General features: G+C 45.2%; 1 protein-coding gene across 5 annotated transcripts in view; it reads left to right on the top strand.

Annotated features, from left to right (window-relative positions):
• Satb2 (SATB homeobox 2) overlaps window positions 1-27,832 on the top strand; it is a 171,280-nt gene that overhangs the window by 16,014 nt on the left and 127,434 nt on the right. For all 5 annotated transcript variants that reach the window (XM_085684235.2, XM_085684232.2, XM_087902398.1 and 2 more), the window contains one exon: window positions 9,972-10,148. In XM_085684235.2, coding sequence (XP_085540361.1) covers window positions 9,977-10,148 — 172 coding nt within the window. In that variant the 5' untranslated portion in view covers window positions 9,972-9,976. The remainder of the gene's footprint in view (window positions 1-9,971; window positions 10,149-27,832) is intronic.

Here is a 27,832-nt window from a genome sequence, read left to right as displayed (position 1 = left end):
TTCTGTTAACAAAGAGATGGACTTGCCCTCCTGGGACCTGCTATGTGCTATGTGAATTTCCACCCATCTTCCGACCCAGATCCGGCAGCCCTGATCCTGAGCCGGAATACTTGCTCCCTCCCCTAGCTCAGCTCTAAGCCACCCACAAACCCCGCACCTATGCTTGTGAACTAACCCCACACAGGATCCTCACGTCCTTAATGCTGGGCCTGTCTGCTGGCTTTTTTATGTTATTCTTGTGACTTTAGAGCCATGGAAACTCTAGCCTTGAGTTACAGCACGCTAAAAGTCAGCGTAAGGCTTAGCAATGACTTCAGAAATGAAAGAACCTATAAATCTAGTAATCTAGGGGAGGCGAAATCTTTTTGAAGTTGAGATGTACGTCCCTGGAATCCCCCCAGTTTAAAACTGCTACCAAAATGGTCCTGGGCTCTTTGCTTGGAGGAAGGCCGGATTTTATATTGTATTTAGGGCAAGGGCATCTCACTTTTAATTCGGGAGTCAAGTCATCTTAGACTTTAGAGACATTTAATTTAAAAATACAGAGTTGCATTCTTCCTTTGGCTGGGTGGCAGCCTGTGACCGACCACAGCAAGGACGAAAAGTGTATTTTCAATCGGGATGTGATGGTTCGTTTGTAGTCCTAGCACACGAGAGGCAGAGACAGGAGAATCACACGAGGTAGCCTGGTCTACCTAGTGAGTCCCAGAGTATCCAGGGCTGGGGAACGAAGCCCTATCTTAGAAAAACAAAGCAATGAGAATCCAGTGGGTGTCATAGGCAGTGACTTACATAATTTCTAGGTTATAAAGAATGTGTCTTAGAATCCCAGAGGGGGAAAAATACTAGTCTTCTGTTTCTATTAAATAACTGCTGTCCATCACACAGGTACATGAATACTTAAAATATCGTGTCTGGGGAGTATTCCACCAGACCCCGCTTCCCTGGCTTTGTTAGCTCCATTGAAGTCATAGTAATAATATCCTCTGTGTTGTAGGCCGAAGAGCTCATTGTCTCTTGAGAGACCGAAGGATGCACACTTTGATTCTGACTTTGTGGCTCTGGTTTCCTCCTTTCTCTGGCTGTGTCGGTCCCTTTCCCCCCTCCGTAGGCATTTGATAGAGATGAGAGTCAGGGTGTGGGGAAGGGGATGCTGGTCCACCGAGGGTCCACTCTCCAGAGTCTGCATCCATTTATTTCATAGTGATGATTTAGTTTGCACTTCTGTTAAATATTCATCAGTGTTTTACTATTTGAACCCTAGACATAGTAAGATTTTTTTTTTATGAGGGGGAAACCGTTTCTTTTTTTTCTTAATATAAAAACTTTGCTTTTCAGTTTTTATTTGATAAGAATCTTTCCACACTCGTGATTTCCTGTGAGGCTTTGCACCAGTGTTGATCTCAATTTTTAATAATTTTTTTTGAGTTACACTCTCCAAAGGAAACAAGCGTGTGCTGTGAAATATTCCCACTAGAAATATAGGTAGTCTTGTCTTCAGTACGAGTACTTGATTCCTTTATTAATTCCTGGCCAGAAAACCTCAGCACAGTTAACCTCTCCTGAACACACTACACTGGCAAATTAATCAAAGATTTTTTTAAAAAATAAATGTTTGAATTAGATAAAATAATATTTGGGCAGAGCTCAAAACACAAAGTAATGAGGCACACAGTATAAGTACAGATTCTATTGTTTCCTTTCTTTTGATTTTAGCAAGTAACTTTTGCACATCCATGCCCTGGGAAGGGGCAGAGGTAAATGCCTGTCCTTGTGAGCATGTCTGAAAGCCTACCCTCTTAGAAACCTACCTGCCAGCTAAAATTTCATTTTGACAGAAGACACGAATCCTGACGATATGGAAATATGCCATTACCCCCTTTAACACCCCGTGAATCTTTTGATGGGCACGTTTTCACAAGGGTGAAAAAGAACTTTTAAGTTTTCCATTTTGAATCATGTGTCTTGAGGCATTATGCCACGGGCTTGACCTTTTCTGTGACGTCCAAAGTTAAAGAAGATGCCGCAGTCCTACCAAGGGTGGGGCCTGGTGGGATTGCTGACCCACGGCCTCTCCATGCCTGGGACATGGTGCATGGTGTGTGTGCCAGGCTGAGAGCCACACAGGATCAACCACAATGCGCTGTGTTCATATTCCAGCAACCTGTGCCCACTTGAGGACATGCGTGACCTTGTGGTCTGGCCTGCTTCCTCTGCCCGAGGGAAAGCCAGCTCCTGAATCCACTTGTGTCTTTCCTTTTCCTAGAAAGCATTCCCAGATCTTCTGATGCTCGCTACAGGGCAGGAGGTCCACAGAGAGGCTGACAGTTTGACAGCTGGGAAATCTGGGGCTGGGGCGGGGGGGGGGAGCACAGTTTACACTGCTTTTTAATAGAGGTGATTAATGTCTAAATGCAGTTAGCGTTTTGTTAAATTGAATCTGCTGTTTGTTTCAAGCACACCGTAGGTCAAGCTTGAGATGGGGTGCGGTAGAGTGGAGATTTGGCTAAAGGGGGTCCTCTCCATGAGCTGGCTGCAGGCCAGGTGTTGCTGCCCGGCCATAGTGGCCTTCCCAGGTGTAAGTCATTGCTTGTTATCTAGGTAAGTTAGTTACCGTGGCGGCCTCTGTGTGTCTGTGAAGTCTGGGTTTCAGACTGCCTTCTGACTTGATCCTGCCCCTGAATTTCTGTGAGGTTAAGCATTAGTGAGACATTTACCCTTGATTCTGCCGACCTCCTTCAGGTGGAGTGGTGATGGCTAACCCTGAGGACCAGCCTGGAAGGGGATACCTGGTAGGGCTACCACAGCTGGTGCTCCACCCAGCCTTGGCGAGGCTCACACCGAACCCTGGAGGAGCCAGCGGTCACACGCCACACCCACCCACCCACCCACCCCTGGTTTACTTTTGCACTAATTCCTAAGATCAGGGTCAGCTTCAGGGGTTGGAAAAGTATCTGATTTTTACCACAAATAATTCTGAGAACCAACTATTGCCTGATAATCATTCTTAACCTTTTGTGCTCCCAAATGGTGAGGGTGGGAGACCCATTCAGAGGTTTTATTGTTGAAACTTTACTGCCGGGTTGTCCAACCATGAGTCATGGTGGAGAGGAAATCAGACTGTTGTGTTTATGGCGTTCTTCGCCTTGGGCTGCTTCTGCAGAGCTGACAGGAACCCTCCCTCTGGGGACCTTCTAGAATTTGCTGCTCTCCACTTCTGTGTGAGGGACGGTTGAACCCAACAGCCCCAAGGTCAGGAAAGGAAGAAATGCTGGGTCCCGGGACACCACCAGGGAGCCTTGAAGGCCCCAGGCTGAGCCCTGAAGCCTTGGGTGACTCCCTGGCTCCCAAATGATACTCCTCCTTTACCCCTACAACCAATGAAAAATTTATCACTGTTTTTTGAACACTATCCGACATTTTCCTCTATTAGGCTTATTCGGAAGGAAACGTGACGTTCTGGTCACGTCATGCACAGGGACGTTCCTGTCAGTCGTAGAGTGTGTATAGACAGTGCTGCGGCAGCCATTTTCAGTTTGTGTGAGCATCTGCCTGGGGTTTACAAAAGGATGAGGAATGCTTTCTTACACTGGCTTGTCAGGAGAAGCACGGGCGTGGAGTGGAGGGGATGAAGACACTACGGCCATTCATAGCAAAACTTGGAGTTTTTGAAACAAATGTTGAATGAACTATAGGCCCAGCACAGGCTTGCTAAGTGTTCTACCCCTGAGCTACATCCCCACTCCTAAAGTGTCACAGTTTTTTATCCACTAATCTAGAAAATTTCCACGTCATCCCCCGAGGGAGCAGGCAGCTGGGTTTGGAATGTGGCTGCCTTAACCTCAGAAAGTCCTACCTGAGAGAGGAGGAAAGGACACAGCAGGGCCAGGGCGAGGTACTACGGGAGAGACATATTTGGTTAATTTTGAAGTTTTGTCTGTGGGCCCAACCAGAAGGTAAAAGATAACTCTAGTATGGTTTTCTGTTTCTGGTTGTGATTCTTGGCCCTCAAATTTTGCTGTTTGTTTTAGGGTAGGAAGAAAAGGATAGGGTGTTGCTTTGTTACTCCTGTTTTCTCTCTCTCTCTCTCTCTCTCTCTCTCTCTCTGTGTGTGTGTGTGTGTGTGAGAGAGAGAGAGAGAGAGAGAGAGAGAGAGAGAGAGAGGATTATACAAGTAAATCCTTTCAATTTTCTAGTAAATTGTAACAGGAAAAAGATGGCCCTTCCTTTCTCCCCAGCCTTGGAAAGCCCTATATTAAGTCCACTTTGGAAATTGCTTCCATCTTTCTAGGGCTTCGTCTAGGATTTATTTATTATAGAAGCTGTTGAGGTATTTGCTTCAGTTTATGTAAAGAACAGATCTGAGCGGCTCTGTCCACAGCCTTTGTAATCTTCAGTTAGTCCTGGAACCTTCTCAGGCAATAGGACCGGACAGCCTGAAGGCCCCCGGACAAGGAGCGGTCATGTGACCGCCTTCTTTCCTGACATGGGTGGGCCCTAGGAGCCCCGAGGGGGCAGAAAATCCTGCTATCACCTGGGACTAGCTGCTGTCATTCAGTGGGCCGTTCCAAGAATGTGGGTGGACTCAGAAGACAAAGGGGCAGGGAGGGAGGGTGGGGTCTGTCCCTTGGCCTTGAGTCTTTTTCCCTCCAGGTTAGTAATACCTGAGGAACAGAGGTTCCTTTTGGACACTGTTTCAGGCCTGACATGGTCCCCACGAATGGGAGTCCTCAAAAAACTTACCAAACCAACAGCACAGGCCGCTCAGGGGTGTAGGGAGTTGGCTAAAAGGACAAAGTGTCAGATTTCTGTGGGTGGCATTCGGAATAGCATCAGAATGTGGGATTTAGATAGGCTGAGTTGATCTAGTCTTCCTTGGCTGTGTCTTTTTCTGATCATTACAGACTCTTAATTGATTCGAGGAGGTCAATAATCACCCTTTCCTGTGAGAACTCTGAGGAAAAAGGAAAGGTACCCGTGCTAGCTAGGCTACATGATAGGCCAGGCAGTAGAAGGTGATCAGTGGACGGATTCCATCCTGAGTGCAGGTGGCAGAGGATCCCGCGTTGTTGGCCTGGCTTTCATCTCTCCCCGCTGAGGCTAAACACTAAGATTTGGAGATTATGCTGGCTCCTCTCATTTTGCCTGGGCCATTGTGGTAGCACACCCCTTGAAGATCATGAATGGAAAAGGAGGTGGCCTAGCCTTAGTGAGGGCATAGAATTTACAGTGTCAGGAATCAAGTGCCTGCCGACAGGAGAGAATGACTTTTGTTCTGAGGTCACCTAAGATCTAGAAGCCCAGGGAAAGATCCTCACCTAAGGTGGGCGGGGCAAGAAATGCTCAGCACAATCACATGCTTGCCTTCATATTGGTTTGTGTTGGTTTTGCCCTGGGTGGGAGAAGCCATTGTGTGTGTTGGTGTTTGGCTGACTGCTCGCAGCAGCCTTGAGTGTCAGAAATATAATACAAGGTGCTTCTATGATTGCTGACGGCCCCACTTAAAGCAAGCTAAAGAAGCAGATACCATTAATTTTAACTGTATTTTATTCAGTTTATTCGAATACTATTTCTACATGGAATTGATTTCCTAAAATATTTTACAACGCAATGACCTCTGTTGCTTTCTTGGCATTAAGTCGTTACAATTGAGTGTATTTTATACTTACCGCGTGTCTCCACTGAGGAAGAGCCACCAGGCCTGGACTTTTTGCTATGGGGGCCATGTTGAATGCTGTCAGTTATTCTTGGTCATATAATAAGTCATCTAGAGATTATTAGTTTCATTAGGTCATTTAGTCATAGGCTCTGCTCAGTCACTATTGCTGTCATTTTTATTTGAAGACATACTTTTTAGTGTCATGAGCATTGCTCATTGAAAAGTGTCAAAGAAATGATTGTGTCCCCCCATAAAATGACATCAATACTCATATATTAAAAAGAAGTGTAGGTAGTGTGTTTGAGAATTGCATCTTAGATGACCTAGATGTATTGCGCTCGCGTATGCACACACACACACACACACACACACACACACATTCATTTCCGTTTTAGCTGGGAGAATTTGGGTCTTGGAGAGCTCCAGATAAGAACAGTCATTGACAGTGAGAAGAGTCACAGTGGCAGGATTTGAATCAAGGGCCACCTCAGGGCTTCTCAGCATTTAGCCATCTCCCCGCCTGGCTACCTGCACAGTGGCGGGGCAGAGGCTGTCACTGCAGCCTGCATGATGCCCCGTGAAAATGGCCGTCCCAGTGTCATCACCAACGACAATGGGGAAGCAGCGTTTCCCCAGTGGAGAGAGCCATGTTTCGTGTCCGAGGTGAGAGAGGAGGGCTTCTCTCCCACTTACCTGAGCTAGTCTGGAGTTTTTAGTGAATGGGCCGGGGCCCAAGTGCCTGTCCCCACGCTAAACTCCCTGCCTACCTCCCGCAATTGTAAAAGGCTTAACAAGGCTTATGATCAAAAGGTCCAAAGTTCTCCACTTGATCATCTGGAAATGGGTTTGTGCTACAATAAAAGAAAAATAATGCCATAAGCTCAGACGCAGGGCCAGGGCCAGAGGGCTCCTTGTATTTTTCCTTTCTCTGTGGCCATTTATAACCTGTAACTCCGTTGAGTTTTATGCTCTTGGCTTTTTATTGAACTTATTTTATTTATTCTTCCCACTGTGAAATTTATTTTTGAACTATTTTTGAACTAAAAAAACTACCTGTCTTTTTTTTTTTCCTTTTCTTTTTTATTTTTTAATCTTCGTTTGCTTGGGAGCCGTAGTGGGACCAGCTGAGTGATTACTTCTTTGGGGTCCTCATCTCTATCCATCCTTTTATGGCTGGCTTCCCTCAGGGATGGCCTGTTTTCGATGGCTCTTTAGCCCCGTGCCTTAATGTTCATCTCAATTATACTATTTAGCTTTCCTCACTGCTGTTGCCATTGTCATTAGGTGTTGTACCCGTTTCTTGTGCCCCTTTTTAGTAAGAGCCGAACTTTAGTATAAAACTGTAATTGTTAAATCGATCAAGCACTAGCAAAAAGGTTCATTTTATAGCAATGAAGTGCAGCCTATTATGATATTGTGTGTGTGTGTGTGTATGTGTGTGTGTATGTGTGTGTGTATATGTGTGTGTATGTGTGTGTGTGTATTGTGTGTGTGTATGTGTGTATGTGTGTGTATGTGTGTGTGTGTATGTGTGTGTGTAGTGTGTGTATGTGTGTGTGTGTGTGTGTGTGTGTGTAGGTTTGAAGCTGATGGGTGTCTTCTTCCTCTATCATTTTCTGCCTGTTTTTTTTTTTTTTTTTTTTTGAGGCAGGGTATCCTACAGATCCTGCCGTTTGCCACACTGACCAAGCTGGCCGGCTAGCGAGCCTGGGCAACCCCCTGTTTCACGGCCCCCCAGTGCAGCCGTTCCAGACACGCATGCCACTGTCTCCAGCTTTTATACCGCGCTGGGCATCTGAGCTCTGGCTCCTTCTTGCCACAAGCCCTTTCTCCACGGAGCCATGTTATTTTTCTCCGTAGGTGATAGATACTCAGAAGGAGACTGCCTAGAAGAAATCACTGCTGTTAGGCTAGTTAACAGTTCCTCCCTACAGTCGTTGAGCTAAAACGCTTAGGAAACGGTTCCCCTCTTGACAGTTATAAAGCAGAAGCCTCTTACATATTATAGATCCCCGGGATTTTATGTAATATTCTGTCCGTATAAACGGGCTGCACTGCTACTGTGACATTAATGGGATCTTCTCAGCCAGTCTTGTGCTGACTTTAGCCATGGGCGAACGCTGGCTTACGGAGAAGTCCGACTCATTGACAGGCCTTATCTGTGGCACTCGGATGTTGACATTAGGAACCGCACATGGTTTTTCAGCACTGAAACTTATGTACACACAGGTCTTAGTGGCGAAGCCGCTTATGGCCCCACTGGCTACGCGGCTGTGTGTGTGCTTATGCTTAAAGCACCAGCAGGAGAAATGAGCCTGCTTCCTCTGACAAAGATCACATGCCAGTATGCAAGAGTTAAAAGGTCTAAATGGGGCTCTCCGTGCCGGGAAGGGCTCTTCTGGATGGGCTGTGTAAAATGCCATTATGCCTGCTTAGGAAGGTTTTACAATGCCTCCCACTGCAGTGTGGGCAGAAGCCATAGGTGACTCTTTCTTACTATCTCTGTGGAGCGGTGGGTTAGGTACCTGGCACGTAGTAGGTGCAATGAATACCTATTGTCCAGATGAACGGTGGAAAGATGATGCGGAGGATCTCTAGTCTGTACCATTGATTGCGTGTGTGCAGACGGATTTGGGAATAGCTTCCCATGAAAACATAAATAAAATCGTAAATACTCGAGGAACCAGTGCTGGTAACTAAGGAAAGCAGCCCTTGATGAAGCAGCATGCTGAATCATCTTCTTTCCCGAAAACTTGGGCTCCCTCCCTGCTCCCTTGATTTTCCACGAGGCTCTATTAAGCACGGTGCATTTGCTGTGGGGAATCATGCCCGAGTCAAGAGCTGTCCTGAGCGTGGTGTGGTGAGACACGTTTGGCCACTGTGCGGGCTTAATAATAATTACCCGGAACTTTAGTGATAACGATTCTTAATGTGTATGATTATTGTTAATAATGATATTTAATAATTGTACCCAATACTTATTATCTTTAATAATAATAATTAGCACATGGGAACTAGTCATGCCATTGTATTTATCTTTAGAACAAAAACCTAGATCTATGGGCCGGGAGTCTGCAGTGTCTGCCTCTCCTCTCGGCTTTGCCAGGTCACAGTGAAGTAGGAGGCACCTAGGGTCAGAGCAGGGAAGGCTTCTAGAAGCTTTCTATGCATTCTGAACATGGGGCGCATTCCCAGTCATATTACAGAGGTCTTGTTCTCTTGGGGTGCCTGTCCCAGGACCAGCACAGCCTCCAGCCCTCCCTCTGCCTGCTCATGTAGCCTTCAGAACTTTTGTGTGTTTTGTGCACGGAGACCCAGAGCAGACCCTCGTTCCACAATGTCCTGATTTGTGTGAATTACACGGGGCAGAGTCCGTGTCTATTACTCGTACATTGGTGAATCTTTGATCTTCTTCTGTTTTGGCTATGTTTAGATTTACATGCCTGTGTGGGTTTTTTTCCCCCTTAAAAAATAAGGTCTACAAAACGGTTGGTGAATTAAACAGTTTTAAGCTTTTCACACTTTGATACGAAGCAGAGAAATATTTCAGTGACAACAGATTTCAACAGATTTCCAAATAGACGACTTTGCTTTATTCTCTAGGATAGTTTATGCTTTCTTCTTTGCAAACACTGAAAAGTACTCTTCCCAGGGGTGGCTTGTGCCCGTGCATAAAATAATTCCGAGGAGGTGAAGTTTGCGTTTGGCTGTATGTTTTCTATTAGTTAAACATTAGCTGGGATGTTCCCGAGCTGTGTCTTTTCAGGCTCACTTGGTGGGTTGTTTACTGAGATTAAAAAAGAGAAAGCCTAGAAGAGGAATTCTTTTGAATTCTTCACGACTTTCCTGTATACAGGCACGAGCATCTCAGGCCTGGAGGTCTAACACGCCTCCTGTTGGGTGCTGTAGGCAGCTTTAAAATAAAATTCCAGACAAAAGCAGGGCAGACCTGAAAATACAAGTGTTAGGTAGTGAAATAATAACAGTAAACATTAAAGGTCCTAGGGTCCCCTCGCCCTGGGCCATGTGCTAAGACACCTCCAGTTGGTGTAGACTGCCTGCCTCTTAATCACTAGAAGCAGAGATCTTCAGCCCCAGCACCCAGCAATGCTGCTACAATGGCTCTGTCATAGAGACAACCACTCCCCTCACCCGCAGGCTTACAGGGGACCCGAAACAATCAGACCTGTCCACCCCACGCTGTTCCCGTCCTAGCTGACTTAGCTTTTAGAACGGTCTTGCCCTGATCCTCCTGGTGGCCCCGACTGTCTTGTAACATCCGTGTTCTGCTGTTGGATTTTTGTCCTCCCAGGTTTGATGATTCCTGTCTTCTGTGTGGTGGAGCAGTTGGACGGCTCTCTGGAATATGACAACAGAGAAGAACACGCCGAGTTCGTCTTGGTGCGGAAAGACGTGCTTTTCAGCCAGCTGGTGGAGACCGCGCTCCTGGCCCTGGGATATTCCCACAGCTCCGCGGCTCAGGCCCAAGGTATCCATTCCGCTCTCTTTCCTCCCTAGCTTCCTGTGTGATCTGAGGAAGAAGAATAGCTTCCTCGAAACGAGGCCTACAAAATGGCTAGCTGTCAGATGCCACATCTGACAGCAGGCAGCGGAAATCCTGCAGAATCTTGTTGTCTTGTTCTGTGAAGTATTTGGCCAGCGCCTCGAAAGCCGCCCTAATCGACTTGTATTTCAAAGCAATCCTCATGGTGTTTTTTGCATTCATAATTCTGGTTATTTTCGCTACGTCAGCAAGTTGGGGTTCTTGGGGCCAGTGCTGAGGTCTTTGACCGCTGACTTCTCCGAACTTTAATATTATATGATTTATAAGCATATGAAATTTATTTATCTGCTGCCTTGGGCCCATGGTTTCTGCAGTTTGCCATCAGGTTTTAATTAAACAGAAAGGCAGGCGCATCTTGGTCTTTTGTGCCTTTTGAAAACTGTCCTACAGTTTTGATGTGGTCCATTCATTAAAAAAAAAAATCACTTTCTCTGTAATCACTCCTTTTACCTATTTAATTAACTACTAAAGTTGCGTAATTGTATTGGTAATACCGGGGAGCTTATGCGAGTTTCCCTTTTTTTTTTCTTTTCAAAGCTTAGTCCATTGTTCTCCTATGCTGAAGCCTCAGCAAAACAAATAATTACAGTATTCCTCAAACTTTGAATAATGGGAAACAGCCTGAGCCAGTAGAATTCTTACCCTTGTTTTTCAGATGAAGTGACTAAATAGTTTATGATAATGTTTATAGATAAAGGCGAGACATTTATAACACGCTGGTCTCACTTTCTATGCTAATTTCTTATCTTACCATGTTTACTTAACCTCCCTGAAGGTCCCAAGAATTCTTGCTATATCTGACTTCACTTCTTAAGAGAGATCAGTTGACTTCAATGGTTCTGATAAAGGGGCTAGGAGGCGGGAGGGGAATCAAGTGTTTATAGAGTTACAAATGCAGAAGTTGAGAACACTGGACCCAGACTTCCAAGCTCATTCTATAGGCACATTAGTGATTTTTGTTTTTGTTTGTTTTCAGTAGACTTTGTTTAAATTACAGATTAGGTCTCTCAGGACAGTCAAGAATGTCTTCCCGGGTGAGCTAGTGTTCCCCACATACTGGTCCTGGGCATCTCAGCACAATTCGCATCCTGCACTTGGCCAGGCTTGGCACAGCGCCAGCAGCTACTGCAGCGTCCCCTGCCCTCAGAGCAGCGTGATGCAGGGTGCCCGTCTCCCTTCCTGGACAGCTTCCTTTCTCGTGTGAGGGGTTCAGGATTTGGCCACCACTGCTTTTCTTTCACGGGATGTGCCCGAATGAAATGAAAACCTTCTCCCTGTGGCCCACAAACTTTTGTGCCACTGCGGGGGGGGGATATTTTTCTTTGGATGTAAAGGTCCTTGTACCCCACTGCTCGCATCCTGGCACGCCAGCTTCCCGTCTGACAGGGCTATCTGTCTCCGTTAGCGTAGCTGCTCGGTGCATCGTGAGCTCACGTGTGGAACACGGAGCACTAAGTGGCCAAGATTTGATTCTTGGCACATGCCGAGGGAGAGGACCCTCAGGAGGTGTACCCCAGGGAGCCCCGCTGGCTTCCAGTGATGTGGACTGACTGAGAGTCTTGCTCACCAAGGTGAGCTGTGCAAACAGTGACTATTGTCTGCCGCAGAGCCCTGAGAAAGGGGACGGGCCCAAAAGAATTATTTGCTTGCTAAAGTGTTTGAAGACTAAAGTTAAAAAAAAACTACTTGTTATGTTTTTTTTATGTTGAATCACCTCATCAAAAATGCTGTCTAGATCAATACTTTATGTTGGAGGGATAAGGTTTTTCATTATACACCCCACAGACGTAAAAAAAAAAAATCAGAGTGGGTTTGTTTTTTTCTTAAGCTGGTGACCTGTTTTGAATAGATGGAAAAACACACAATCGCTCATATTTTGAAAAGATGTTATTAGTACCTCCTTGTCGTTCTGGTGACTAGAAGGTTAAATACCCCTGTTATGGAAAAGTGGGAAACCTTGCAATATAATTAGATCTTTCTTGCCACTTAGATGATTAGAAAATCTGTTTGGAAAAAATGGAAAAACAGGACCCTCCATTCCTCTGAATGGATGGATTAGGTCTTGGTTGTCATTCAGGTGATGGGGAGCATGCGGCTTGCTGTCTACTTATTAAATGACCTACTTATTAGGTGACTCATGAGTCAGACAAACAGCTCAGTCAGTGCAGCGGAGGACGTGATATCTGTGCCTTAGGCAGAAGGTTTATATGTGTCGTTTTTGCTTTCTTTCTTTCGTTATGTTCTGATTTTTCCATTTTTTTATAGTTCTTCCCAGGTAGGTTCTGTCCTGGGACCCTGGGTTCTGCCCCCCTGTGCCTGTGGTATGAGGGAGACTTAGGCCACAGGGATATTGGGTGGCTCTTGAGACATGATTTTTCATTTTGACATGGCCAGAGAAGCTTCTCGGTGATCGACCTAGAGAAGCAGTTTAGATGCCTGTGAAAGACTCAATATGTCTGCGGTGTGGTTTCGCCATGATGTTCAAGTCTCAGTCGTCAGGGGTGTGCCCATCCAGTCCCAATCAGGGCTGTCCCCATGCTTCTGTAAGCATGAGATTGTCAATTTCTTTTACTGAGAGAGCATTCCCTCCCAGGTGAGCCGCAAAGATTTTTACTTATGTGCTTCCAAAGGAAAACAGGAATCCTACTGAACCAGAGTGCACGGGCTCCCCTCCCCATGTTCACAAGATATTTATTTACATGGTGGATACTGGCACCGGAGACAAAGGCAGCAGACACGATCGTAAATCACAGGAACTATGTATCTAGCTGACTTAGGCTCTTCATTTACCAACACACACACACCACTTACTGTGTGACTCTCAGCGAGACGCAGGGTTCATCTGAACCCGCTATGGTGCATGCGCCAGAAACTGACGTCTGTACTGTGTTCTAGACTGGGAGCCCATCACTCCACATCAGAGGCCTTAGGTTATGGGAAGAGAGGACTCTAGGAAGCCGCTGCTGTGTGGGGTTCATCAGAATCCCCTTTCCCCCACCTTAACATCATCATTCTCTTTCCAACCTTTCAACTTTGTCCCACGAGGCTTTCCGTAACATCCAAGCAGCTCCCACACTCTCCAAGGGCTCTTCAGGTACTGGTCATACTTGCCAGCTTTGGGAGGAGACACCTGCTATGGCCAGATGATGTCACCCTGTGTGTAACTGGCTTAATTTGCAAATGGTCATTCTCTCTGTAACACTCTTCCCTCAGTGAGCTTCCAAATGAATTTAATTAACAATTTATCTTATGCATGTGAGTGTTTTGCCTGCATGCATGTACATGCACTGTGTGCATGCTTGGTACCTGTAGAGGTCAGAAGAGGCATCAGATCCCTTGGAGTTGGGGCCATGAGTGGTTATAAAAGCATCATGTGGGTTCTGGGCTCTGAACCCCAGTCGCATGTTAGAGGAACAAATGCTCCTAACTGCTGAGCTACCTCTCCCACTTCCAAATTTTATTTTTGGCTGGTAGATTATATTTAAAAACAAACACACCAAGCGATAAGGAAGCCAAAGTCCTCCTTGGTGGGTTATTTTTGCTGTGAAAACTGTAGGTTTAAGAAAGGGCGCACTAATTAATCGTTATTTCTCATTTATGTCGCAATAATTGCACTTGGGAAGTCATCTGAAAAACATTTTTAATGGCATAGAGAAATGTATTTAGTCAATGTTATGTGACCGAAGTATGGTGCCAAGTAGCCTCAGTTTTCCAAAGTTTCGCATATGTTCAGAGAAGAAAGACGAACGAAGCACATTATCTGACTGGAGCAGGGTGTGGTACCGGATTAGGCAGGATTTCTTTTCCCTCTAATGAGAACAGAAGTCAAGTACAAAACTCTATGTCCTCCTCCAATTCTCTGAATAAGTGGGAAGCTGTTATTTCGATGTTCCTGTGTCTTGTTAAGTTGTTCCTTTGCTCCTGTCATGTCTCTGTGTGTGGACACACAAGTTGGACAGTGAGTGCCGCCCCCCTCTGTTCTCTTTCCACTGGGAGATTAGAAAAGACCCGGCCAGCTGTCTGGGCCTCTGGGAATGGGGCAAAGCCATTTCTCAGCATGATGGTGCTTGGAGCAGTTGAATTCCCTCAGACTCTGTGCTGAGAGATCTGCCTGTCCTGGTTCATTTAATCAGCACAACAGCCTGTTGAAGGTAGTTCCTGAGTGCTTCCCACTTTACAGACGGGGAAATCGAGGCAAAGGAAGAGTGGGGAGTTGCTTTCTCTGGGTTCCAGGCAGATAGGTGAGGGACTGCCAGCAGGGTCGGAGTGCCTCACTCCAGAGGTGCTCTCGGAGGAAACTAACCCTCTGCTGTTTCAGAGTTGGGCTGGGGGCTACTTCCCCCTAATATCTAATCCTCACACCTTGCCAGAGGCCCCTTTTAGACAGTGTGCTTCCCAGATACACGATAATTATCTATTTGACTATACTAATTCATGGGTAGTTTTTGTTTCCTTGACAAACATGTGGAGCTACTTTTGCAGAGCAATGGAGACAGACTTTATTAAACATGAACAAGCATCCAGACACCAGAATTGTTTTTGATTTTGTTTTCTTTAGACCGGGTCTTGCTCTGTATTCCAGGCTAGCCTTGAACCCTAGGTAGCCCGAGTGTCCCAGCTTCCTGAGTTCTGGGATTATAAATGTTACCACCACACCCCACAGCCTTCTAAAACTAAATAAAGGGCATGACAAATAAAGAATTCCGTAAGGTCGGGTTGGAGCTTAATATGAAAATAAAGCTTGTTTCTTAGCAATTCTGAACTACCTACTAATTAAATCCTTATTTCATATTCATTTGTTTGTTTGCATATTTATTCATTCATTTATTTATTTATTGTTTTAGTTGTTTTTTTGAGACAGGGTTTGGTCTCTATTGCCTTGTCTGTCCTGGAACTCACTCTGTAGAGTAGGCTGACTAACCTTGAACTCAGAGGCCCGCCCTTCACCCTAGTACTAGAATTAAAGGGATGGGCCACCACACCCAGTGATGGGCTCCTCTCTAAGGCCTGTCACAAGGTTGTCCTGAGGGAGTACTGTTTCAGCTTTTTAAAGTCAAGGGGGGGGGGAATAATGCTCTTTTCCATGAGCTTACATTTTGTGATTTAATTATACATAAAAAAATTAAGTGTGTAGAACTCCTTAGTGGATTTTAACCTTCTGAGCTCAGATATATGTCTTTGTAAGATTGATAGTGCATAAACATATATACGATTTATTTATTAGTTTGGTTCTAATTTACTTATTTTAAATTAAATGTATTTATTTTATTAATATAATATTATTTTAATTTACCTCTATATTGGTGCTTAGTTGGTGGTTAGTGAACTCCTAAAATATGTACAAGAATTCCTTGTTGTCTGTCTGTTGCTGGAAGTAGTTGGCAAGGGGGGCCACAGGCATTAAGGGTCCCAGGGAATTGTTGCTTCCCAAGAGAAAATCCTTCCTTTGCTAGCTCTTAATGTTGTTTTCAGGATCTTTCTCTTGAACTTTGGCTCTCAACATGGCGAGTTCTTCCTGTTTCAGGCCCCCATTTCTTCCGAGTACGCTGGCCTGTGGCTGACACTCTGTTACTAGCAGTCAGTAGAAAGGATAGACACCCTAACCAGAGAAATGTGTACGTCCCTGGAGCGCTAGCTTGCTTTCTTCAGTGTGTAGATCTGAAACCCACCCTCCCCTCACAAGCAGCTACAACACAAAGTACAGTGTGAGACCCTCAGTCCGGTACGTTTTACGAAATTTCTGAGAACAGGTTTTGTTTTATTTAATTTTAATTTTTATCCCTGTGATGTTTATGTGTGTGCCTGCCAGAGTGAATGGGTGAAGGTCAGAGGTCAGCTTCCCCTTGTGATTCTCTCCTTCCACCTTGTGGGTTCTGGGGCTCGAACTCAGGTCATCTGACTTGGTTGAAGGCGTTTTTACCCCCTGGGCCATCCCACTGGCCTCCAGCATGTCTTTTGAGTTTTGTATTTTACTAAATATTATCCACAAAGTATTTTTTTTTTCTCTAGTGTGACATGAAGTTGGTTTTCATTCATGATCTAGCTGTTATGTTACGGTCCGAAGTGGAATGTAGTTAGATTCTCTGTTCATCAGCCTGTGCTGAGTTATTCAAGTCAGGAGTCATGGACATCTATAAATGATAAATGGTTGATATTTCAACCCAGTCCTTTTTATTACATGGGCTTTTCTATCCACTCACATTAGACATCCTAGACATTTTATTTGATTTTATTTGGTGTCTCTATTCCGAGTGGGTTTTTTTGGTTTTGCTTTTTTTTTGTTTTGTTTTGTTTTTTTTTTTTTTCTGAGTTTTTTTTGTCTTCTTCTAAGTTTTATGGAAGCCCTGACCCTAAAATTTCTTCATGGGAACAGTTAGTGAGCTCAGTCCAAACTTCAGAGAAGGGTTTGGAAATTCACACGTTTTCTGAGGAAGAATTAAAAGACATGTGGCTTGGAGCCGAAAGGTCTCCATGCTTTGAGGTTTGATATTTTCCCTATTGAAGTGTTTAGAGCACTCTCTCTCCTATCTCGTTTCCCCAGCTTCTTTCTTGGCTTTATTTATTTATTTATTTATTTATTTGCTCTCCCTACTTTTGCCTCTTTAATTAAGCTCTCAGGCTTGTGAGATTTTTGACTGCCCCACTCTCCCGTAAGGACATATTGAAAATGGCCTAGATGTAGAAATTTTAGGCCTTGGAGCAAACTTTTAATAAATGAGCTTCTTAAAAAAAAAAAGCTGTCCCTAAAATAGCAGGAAAATGTCCCCCAGATTGCCATCACCCTTCCTCAGCCTCTTGGGATGCAGATGGGCTAAAGTGTAGACCATTGGCTGGGATGGCGCATGTTTTTAACAGGCCCTTCCTGCCATGCTGGCCTCCCCTGCTGCGTCACATCGAGTTCTCACACATGTATGCAGCTCTGTGTTCACATGCCAAAACCCAAAACACTCCCTGGAGCTAAATACCAAGAGGAAAGTACTATTATCTATGTCCTTGTCCAATGTATAGTTAAGATTAAATATCTAATATAAATGTTTATCGCTTTTCCATCCCTGTTTATTTTGTCATAGGATGTGCCATTTTGAATATGCAAATATGTAGTCATGGCTCATGATAAAAGTATTGTCTCCATGTGAATTCGAAGAGGACGAGACTCCCTAGTCAACGCTTGGGATGCCTAGCATCTTAGCGGATCATGGGGGTGGGGTGCTAGGGATGTAGCTCATTTGGTTGAGTGTTTGCTCACCATGCATGAAACTCAGCACATGCGCTACCACAGGTGGGAGTGGTGGCATACACCTGCAATCCCAGCCCTTGGAAGGTTGAGGTGGAAGGTTCAGAAATCCAGGGTCATCCTGCTATGTAAAGATCAAGGCCAGCCTGGAACACATAAAACCCTGTTCCTATAGCATGCTACCGAGGGCAGAAAATGCAAGGTGATCTCAAATTCTCTCTGATCTCGCCATTTCTCACTGGATACATATTTTTAATATTTAAAATATCCAGCCATGTGTGGTAGCCCAGTGCTTGCGATCCTGTTACTGAGGAAGCTCATGCAGGATTGTAGTTTAAGGCTAACTTGGCTGCATAGCAGGGAGATCCGTGACCAAGAGGGGCTGAGCGGCCGACTTCTGTACTTTGGGGTTTGTGTGGAATGAATCGGGTGATCCAGGTGGAGCAGGTTGACCCTCCAAGACAGACAGCTTTTATTTATAAATTTTAAATGATTGACTGGCTCCGTTTATTGCTCCTTTGTAATTTTGCATACCATGTACTTCTTATTGCATACTTTCCCATGTCTCATGAGTATATTTGGCTGTGAGTGCTACCAGAAGGGGTTCCAAATGCTGATGGGAACCTTCGCGACTGTGATTTTTAACTACGAGGTTGGTCACTTGCTGCGTTCCTGTTCTGTTTGTAGATGGGTTCCATTAAGGAGCTCATCTTTATTAATAAACTTACAGATATTATCCTATGCTGTCTTCGCCTAGGCAAATCCTTCAACGTTGCCCACCCATATTGGTCCCAGTCTTTGCTTTTATGTCATCATTCACAACTAAGTAAACTGTATTTTGATATTCGTGTTGGATTTTGTAATCTTAAAATAGTAAAAAAAAAAAAAAAAAAAAACAAAAAACCTTCCTCCATATCTCTTCTTCGCTTTTGGGAAATGGTTGTCACGTTTAAAGCCCACAATTCCGGGTAATTCTCTGAAAGGGTGAGGCTCCACCATTATGAGGCCTCTCATTCCATGTCTTACATCTAGACTTTATCCAACAGTTCTGGACATTTCTGTAGTCTTATGGGACCTTGGTTCTGCCTGTGCTCACTCATCCGTGCAGCATCAGAAGGCTGTGGCCTGTCCCTTGCTTTGGGCAACTCTGAAGGGTGACAGGGGAAAAGCTAACCGGTGGCTTTGTAGGGCAGGGGTGAAGAGTGAGCGTTGAGCTGGCCGCTTGGTCACACATGGGCACATTGATTGGGTTTCATCTGGTGCCAGAGAGAGCATAGGGGATGGCAGGGGCATCTGACACTGGGCACTGCAGCGTGTTTTTGATAGTAGCTGGGAGAATTCTAGTGGGTCTGACGTTGGGGTTTTAGGACGTGTGACATTTCTTCCCCGAGAAACTGGAATTGGCGAAACTATTTATGTCAACATGAGGAAGCGCGCAGGCTTCCCTCTGCTTGGTTTGATGAGGTATCAGTCAACACAGAACTGGCGGTCTGTAGGCTTCTTACATTCTTACAGAAAAGTTGCTGCGACCTCTATGCAAATCAGACAGTGCCAGCTTCCAGCTTCCAGCTCCAGCTTGGCAGAGAGCTGCTTCTGACATATTCCTTATGTTGGTTTTGTGAATCAGAGAGTGGGCTGTGGAACGCTTATAGCACATTCCCGACCTGTGTGCCCTTGTTGGGTTCGCCACAGAAGCCTGGTACTCTCCGTTAAACACGCCCAGCAGCAAGAAAGCTCAGTTAAGTGGGAAGTCCGTCCCTGCTCAAGGCTTGACCAGGTTGGCCAGCTTCCGGTTTGGAGACTGTGTGCTCCAGAGTGTAGATGATGAATAGCAATTCAGAGTGTCTGTGTCTTGGGAGGGTATCTTGTAAGGGGGTGGAGAGACTTCACTTCAAGGGGGGCTGGTTTCACCTAACCTGCATGGGAAGAGACATGGCAGCGGTATTTGGAAAGACACACGTTTTTAGACCTTTTGCTTTCTGAGCACCATTTCAGGTTAGTGGAGAGTTGGAAGGGCGTACCTTGAGTCTGTGGTTCTCCTGCATACTGTCTCTTCATGCTATCCCTTAATTAATTCTTATTAGCAGTTATACACAAAGGTTTGCTCCATCAGACACATCCTGTCCTGTGTTCCACGTTGGGAAGATACTCAGTTCACTGCGTAGTAGAAGGTTAGAGGAGCCCCTTAGGCGCCCCATCTGGTGCGAAGGCTTTGGCTTCTGGGGACAAATGCTTAACCAGCACAAAACCGAAAGTTTTAGGGTGGTTTTAAGGGTTAAAAATGAAACGCTATGAACAACAGAAAGATTAAAGTTCTCTTTCTTCCAAACAAAATCTGTTAGCCGGGTGCACTAATTCATGTTTGAAATCAGCTAAATGTTGCGTTGTTAGAATGAGTTGCTGTTGAGCTATGGTTTAGTTCTTATGAGAGAAATGAAACTTTGAATAATAAGGCATATATATATGTGTGTGTGTGTGTGTGTGTGTATATATATGCATGCGTGTGTCGGGTAATAGCACGTATTTCAGTCTCTCATTGAAGCCAGAACTAGACTGGTCACTGCAAGCCCCAGCAGCCTTCCTGTCTTTGCTCCCTAACCTGCCCTCCAGTAGTACTGAGGTCACCAGCTTGCAGAGCTATGCCCATCTTTGGACAGAAGTGCTGGTGATTAGAACCTGGGTCTTCTTCATGACTGTATAGCGAGCATCGTTATCTGCTGAGTCATAAACTCAGTGGTATATTTCCGATAATTGGCATTTATCGAGTACTTCTTCTGTACCGGCTCCTATGACTCTGTTAACCCTGCCTTAACTTTTCCAGTTCCTAGAGTAACGCTGTAGTTTGTATGGTACTCTCCGCATTGCAGCCGATGCATGAGTCTCAAAGGGGTGAATCGCTTGACCTTAAAAGCTCTGGCCCCAGAGAATGTGTGCCAACCACTGCCTGCTTTTACTATATTTACAGATTGTTTAGTCTTCATTTGTTTTTGTTTTGTTTTTGAGATAGGATCTCTCTGTTGCCAGGCAGGCCTCAAACTTGCTACTTGCTGCCTCAGCCTCCTGAGCTGGGGTTCCGGGCTGGACAGCATTTTATAAAAGCCTGTTTTATTTGTCCCTCCTTTTGTCTATAACTCAGCACCGTATAAAAGCATTAGGCTTTAACAATCCCTTTTTCTAATAATAAATTGATGTCCATTAACTATGGAAAAGCGAGCAATGAAACAGTAGAAAGACACCAAAATATCTCCCATGGCAAACGCTAGGGAAGGCATGATGTTACTTCTCCGTGGTCCTTTTTCTATATGTACAGCATTTCATCTGTCAGCTTATGGTATCCCCACGCTCCTATTCCATTTTCTGTACTATTCTTCCCAATGTCACACAGCTGTGACGCTCTGATCGTCAGAGCAAACGGGAAACCCTCATTCCTTTTGTCTTCCTGTCTGGTGTTTGTGAAGCGGGAGCAATCTTTAACATCAGAAGCGGGGAGTGAGTGCTGAGCTGTGGCCATCCTGTGCTGAGTCATCAGATTTGTTCCAACATCTAGTGAAAATATTCTTGTTTCTTAGAAAGCCACTTCACCTCATTAGGTGGAAGGCCAGTTATTAAACCAGGCCCCCATTTGGGGCTGCTTTCTTTCCACCCCTGCCTTGTGGTAAATAAAGAGTTAAATATGTGTTGGAGGGCTTCTTTTCCTTTTTTTTTTTTTTTACCTTTCTTTTCTTTTTCTTTTTTTAACATGGAAGAAGGGTATAAAAACTTTGTGCCGGTCCAGAAACTCCAGTTAATTGGTTTCATATTTTGTTTCTGTAGCCGCCTTGCTGTGGCCCGCATGTTGGGCTTTTCCTCCTCTCTGAGAGGCACATACACATCGCTGTGTGGGCCAGTGACTGAGTGCTTACGAGCTCCACAATGACAGTCCTGTGTGAAGATGTCCCTTGGCCCGGGGATTAATAGCTGATGACAGTTCGTCTGTTAGCTTCTGGTTTTGCTGTGTGCACCAGGATGGAGCTTTGCTCAAAGTGTCGCGGGGGATGCTCAGAGGGAGTGCTTTTCTTGTGTTTGGAGTGACTCAAGACAGCCGGAGGTCGGAGGTCGGAGGTAGGGAATTTGTCAGACAAGTCAAGAATGCTCCCTCGCTTGCTGGAGTCTGCTTGAGGCCATTTCTACCAGACCTCAGGTCCTACTAGATGAGATTTAACATCTTGCTTGGGATCTCTTTAGCATTTTGGAGTTCTAACATGGGTCTGGCTTCTCTATAGTCTCAGCAGATTGGATGTGGGCCTGGTTATAGCTTTTTGTGTATTCAATCTTGGCATTGGCAGAGCCCTTAGCTGTAAGCACAGGCTGCCCCCCAGTTGACGTCCCCCCGCTTCTGGAGTCACCAGCTCACTGTGGAAGCTGCCCTCGCAGGAGGAAAGGGAGTCCTTTCTCTCTGAGTGTGCTGCTGGCTCCTAGACCGAGAGGTGTCGTTGAGGTTTCTGAATAGACCTAGCGAGGGCCGGTCAGTGTTTTAGGTGTAAGACAGTTGTTTTATCAAGAATATGTGGCTGGAGATTTCTCTGTCACATTGGTTAAGGTATGATTTGCTTCTTGATCCCTTCTAACTCTGGGAGATATTTAAATCTACCTACTTGTAATTTAAATTAATGCAGTTTAAAAAATAAACAAATGCAGTTGAGATTTAAAATAAAATAAAATAAAAACCCCTTTCCGGCTTTTGAGGACATTTCCGAGGTGACTGGTGACGTACGAGCTTGCTGGACTCTTGGCAGATCGACCTTTAGCCAAGTCAAGTAAAAGGCGTGAGTGGGCCAGCTGTGATGGCCATCATTGTGAGGAATCGTTGGGGGCTGGGTCATTTCATCTTAGATAAGGTACCCTGACTACAGAGTTGAGTTTAATAAAGATATTTTATTATAGGCTTAAACATCAGGGGTAAGAGGAAGACAGACACTCAGAAGGAAAGACAGACACACCCAAGACTCTTAGAAGAAAGACTTCCCCAAGTGTGAGCTTGGGCTCCTCAAGGGAGACTCCCCTGTACTGTCTGGAAGTTTGTTAATGTACCCAGCTTTCCACCGAACCACGCCCCTAACAGTGTGCTTTCCTCTCCTGTCCTGTTGGATGCCTTCTGAGTGGCCATGAGAACACAGGCTCCGTGGGCTCTCGTACCTGTCTCATCCTTTGACAGGGAGTGGTGTGGGCACTGTTGCCAGTGAGGATGTTAGCCAGCAAGCAGAGCTTGCTGCGCGTCTATTCGCTGCGTACGAATCTTGTGCGGTGCAGTTATCCCCGTCTCCTAGCTGGGAAAACTGCGACAGAGGGAGATGAAACGACAGGCCCCAGGGTCCACTGCAGAGATGCAGCTCAGCCAATGTCCAGACTTTTCAACCCAGTCTTCCTGCCTCTCGATGTGATTAAGGCATTGTTGGAACAGTGAATTGCTATTAATAATAGTTGCACATGATGGTGCATGTTTATAATCCCAGCACACAGGAAGCAGAGGCCAGAGGACAGCTGCATTTGCAAGGCCATCCTGGGCTACGTTGTAAGAACCCACTTTCAATCTCCCCCTCCCCCCCAGAGCATAAAGACTGATATCAAGCCTTACGTCTAGCTACAGCCACTCATTAAAATGCTAAATATTTCTCTCCTCTTTTCTTTCTTCATTTTTTTTCCCTTCAGGGTGTAGAATGGGAGGAAGGGAGAAAGGAAGAGAATTTCAAAGACATTGCGAATGCGTTCTACTTAATCTGAAATATTTTGACGCTTCTGGAGAAGGGAGATGATTTAATTTCATATATAATTGCATGAAGAATTATAAATTATGTTTTCTAAAATACCTATGACACTAAAGCACAAAATGAACAGATAAAACTGATTTGTTCTCTGACAAATCAAGATATATGGCTGTGTTTTCATTACAAGTGCCGCTTGCGCAGAGGAAGCAGCCGAGCACGTTACCATACGACGCGAGCCGTTTCCAGGCGGCGCTGCCTCGGCATGGGCATCTCGAGGTGATTTATCGCCACGCTCAGTTATTTTTTTCTAAAACACGCTGGCAAGCAAAGCCCAGGTTGAACTTCTGAAGTCCTAGCATGCAGATACGCCTTTCTGATTGACCTTTGGCGTAAGCTTCCTCCTCTGAAGTAAGGTGTCTTCTGTGAAGGGAAAGGACCATTTCCAAGGGAAGGGCTTGGGGGTGCCAGATAGGACGTTATCTCTCAATGCTCTGGATAGTTCCTGGAAGGTATGTGCTGACTTCTTCTGGAGGAGAATTTATCCATAGTAAGAGTGAGCAAGAATCTTTTAATTCTTCCTGTTAGACTGAAGCCATTGCGTGTCTTCTAGCTCTCTGTGGTGGAGGAAGATAATGCCAAGTTCAGGTCTTCTAAGTTCAAGCCCTTTTTAGGGGACCCCTGTCCCCAGGCTGACGCAGGCCTTTGTGTATCCTGAATTTTCAAAGGGGTCCGGCTGTTAACAAGGCTAGGACTATACTAGCGATTCTGGATGAAGTAGAGAGACATCTTCTTTGTGGAGCGGTTGATGTGGGCTGTGGTCAGTGCAGTCTGCGGGGCGGGGGGTCGGGGGAGGCACTGGCTGCTACTCCTCCCTTTTGTGAGCCACCTGGCTGGTGATGAATGTGCAGGATAGAGTTGAGACCAGATCTGGGTGTCAAAGAGGAAAGGGAGAGACCCATGTGGTAGATCTTGGCCCCTTTTGCACCCACCTGGAGCATGACAGGATCAGTCACACGGAAAATATCACATGGCCCCTGTTAGACCATCCTGCATGACAGGACCAGACACACGGAAAACACCACTCCCTACGTGTGCATCACATTCGATGCCTTATTACCTTCCTTCCTTCTTATTTATCTTTGAGAGTATAAAATGATGTGACCATCCTAGTAAATGAGGCCAGCGATTTGAAAATAAAGGTTTCTAATAAATTGAGCATTGCACATGAGTTCTGAAGCACCTTTAGTTTATGGTATAGTGAACACAAATGGTCAATTGGTTTACTGGTTTCCTGTCTCTGAGAAACTGGTAGAATCTGCTCCCAATGAGTGTGGTGGCTCTGCACTGTGACCCTGTGAGATCACGTGGGAGCTGGCAGTGTGGCCTGACTGAAGTGGGGGGTGGTGACAGAGGGCTTGCCATGGCTGTCACATGTTCCTACCGTGTGACTCTCTGGCGGTAATCTTGGTGATTTCAGTCTGTGACTCTACTTCAATTTTTCCATCTATTCAACCAGAGTGATACGAACAGTTCTCCCTCTGTAGAGTTGCCTGGCTAAAAGAAACAAGTCATGTAAAGCAATTGACATTGCCCTTGACCCATAGCAAGGGTTTGGTCCCCAGACCCATGTAAGGAGAGAACGGAGCCAAAAGGTTGGTCTTGGGCCTCCATACATAGCCCATTGCATGCGTGCCCGCACACATGCCTACAGCCTTGCCACAGTAATAATAATGATAACAATAATACAAAATCACTTTTTAAAAGATTGTTATTGCTAGGACTAGCAATTGGCTCAGTCAGTAAAATGTTTGCTGTGTAACCATGTGGACCTGGGTTCGAGCCCCAGCAGCTGTATAAAAGAGCCAGGCGTGCTGGAGTGTGGCCATAATCCTAACACTGGAGCAGCGGAGACAGGAAGATTCCTGGTTTGTTGGTCAGCCACGCTAGAAAAATTGGTGAATTTTGGGTTATAAGAGATCCTGTAGCAAAAAACAAGATGTACAGTGATTGAGGAAGACATCTGCCCTTGTTGTTCACAGACACACACACACACATGCACACATACGCACACACACACATACACACTTACATACATGCACACACACACACACATATACACATACACACACATGCACACACATATATACACATATACACGCACACGCATGCGCACACACATATACATATACACACATATGCACATGCACACATACACAATATACACATATACACATGCATATACACACATAGACATACACACATATGCGCACATACATCACACGCACACACACACACAGTGTACCACAAAATAGATTGCTATTGTTATACAGACCACAGAAGCCAGATAAATCTGTTTATTTCTTTTGTCTTCTTGGCTTCAGTGCATGCAGCACCTCAACCTGAGATACTGGATGTGAATTACCAATACTATTTTCTTGCTCTATGCGTTTCCTTGTGATACAAGAGGACTAGGCATGGACATAGGGACATTTCTGTCTTTTTAGTTGGTGGTACCTGTCCCCCACCGGCCACGGGACCCACCAAGGTCCCTCTCATGCTGTAAGTCTTTCGGTATCCCATCCCACGGCTGTACTGGGAAAAGTGGTGTTTGTTCATTGTTTGGTGTGGAAGAATCATCCTGTATCCCATTGCTGACTCTCCCCCTTTAAAGCACTTGGAATATTTTATGTAGGCTGACGCTGAGCATTGAGCGTTGAGCTAGAACCCTTGCTTTATCTACATGTATAGCAATACATGTATAGTACATACATGTACAGCAATACATGCACGGCACATACATGTATAGTACATACATGCACAACACATACATGTATAGTACATACATGCACAGCACATACATGTATAGTACAGGGAAGCCATTTAAGCTAGTCACACACGTCTTCTCTTCTCACGTGGGTCTGCCTGTGGGATTGCCTTGGATGAATCTGGGGCCAAGTGGAACAGAGGAGACAGCCAGAAACAAATCATGTGAATGACGTCCTCTGGGTACCCTGGAAAATGTGAATCTTGCGAGAGCTGAGCTCCGCGCCTTTGCCTCCTGGCTCCGTCCTTCCATCCTTTCTCCCACAGAGTTTCGTAGATGCCTGCTTCACTACCCAAGCCATGGTATTTGGGGTCTTTTTCATGTACCAAATGACTCCAAAAGAAGCCGCTGAAAGCCTAACTAAATAAAGGTTGTAGCTTGTGTTATGGTCTATTTGGTTATGTTATAGTCTAATGCGACTAGCTAGTATATACAGGGATAGAGAATCAAATCAAATGGCAGTGTGCTCAAAAATAGCTTTACATTTCAGTTTATTGATAATTCCCTCCTCATTTCTCTGTCCCTTTCTGTCTCGCTATTTCCTTCCCAATCCTCACTATTCAAACTCTTTCTGTTCTCTTCTTTTTTTTGAGCAGTATTTTCCTCTTTGAAAGAAAAAAAAAACTAAGTTTGGGAAACCAGCATTTGAAGGAGGCCTGTCTCCTGCCAGCCAGCGGATGTGTGGTCCCCACTCTGTTTCAGTGTGTGCTTATTTTAATGGTAGCATCATCAACTGAAAGCTAATAATACTTTAAGAAAAGTATAATTATGAAGGTAAATCTGTATCAAAAATTGCATGGTGCGCCTCAAAGCCAAATATAATTATTAGTGAGTAGCCCTCTATTTAATAATTCTCCAGTCATAGAATTGTCTATAAAGTAGTGTTTCAAAAAAAAAATCCTGTACTTAGAAAAATCATTCAATTTCTTGTCAAACGTAATGCACCAGATCTTAGAGAAAAATAATCTGTTTTGGTATAAAAGAACCATACCTATATGGAAGTAACTGAAACACCCTGAATTCTGTTCAGTGGAACTGTGTGGTTACTGCTGAGTCCTGGATCTGAGTATTTTCTTCTGGCCTTGAACAGTCACTGCTGCACTCTGAGGCCCCTTGTCATGGCAGTGTGGGGCTAGGGGCGTTGCAAGCTGGCGTTGCAACGTATGTTGCAAGGGGCTAGGATAGCACCACCGTGGAGGGTAACTAGCAAGGAGCGGTGTTGGGCCTGCCTGGTCCCTTTGATAACAGAAAACAAGCTGGGTATTGCCTCCCAAAGCAGACAGCCTGGATCAAGACATGCAGGGGACACAGGTCCAGTTTCTGTCCTAGCAGTTTGTGTGTCTCTGGAGGACGGGGAAGGGGAAGTGTTAGGGGGCTGGGGGAATGAAGGGTTCATTCATTCATTTAAATGTATTTTGAGTGACGTGTACACCTTACCTTCAAGGAAATCCTTAGCTCCAAGACTGCAGGCAGCCTGGGTATCCTTGCATGCTGTCTTAGTGTAAACTCAGTGATTGCTTTTTTTTGTTGTTGTTGTTTGTTTTGTTTTTGTATTGAAGACAGGGTGTCTTAGGGTTTCTATTGCTGTGAAGAGACACCGATACCATGGCAACTCTCACAAGGAAAGCATTTCACTGGGGCCGCCGTACAGCTCAGAGGTTTAGTCGAGGGCCGGTGGCAGGGCAGCACGCAGACAGGCGTGGTGCCGGAGAAGGCGCTCAGAGTGCGGCGTCTCGATCCATGGGCGGCAGAAGCAGTTCATGTCACTGGGCATTGCTTGAGCGTAAAAGACCCCAAAGCCCATCTC

This window comes from Myodes glareolus, chromosome 27 (assembly GCF_982192425.1).
Source record: "Myodes glareolus chromosome 27, mMyoGla1.1, whole genome shotgun sequence".
NCBI lineage: Eukaryota > Metazoa > Chordata > Mammalia > Rodentia > Cricetidae > Myodes > Myodes glareolus.
Note: the sequence above shows the minus strand (reverse complement) of the source record. Positions and strands in the feature narration are given on the sequence as shown.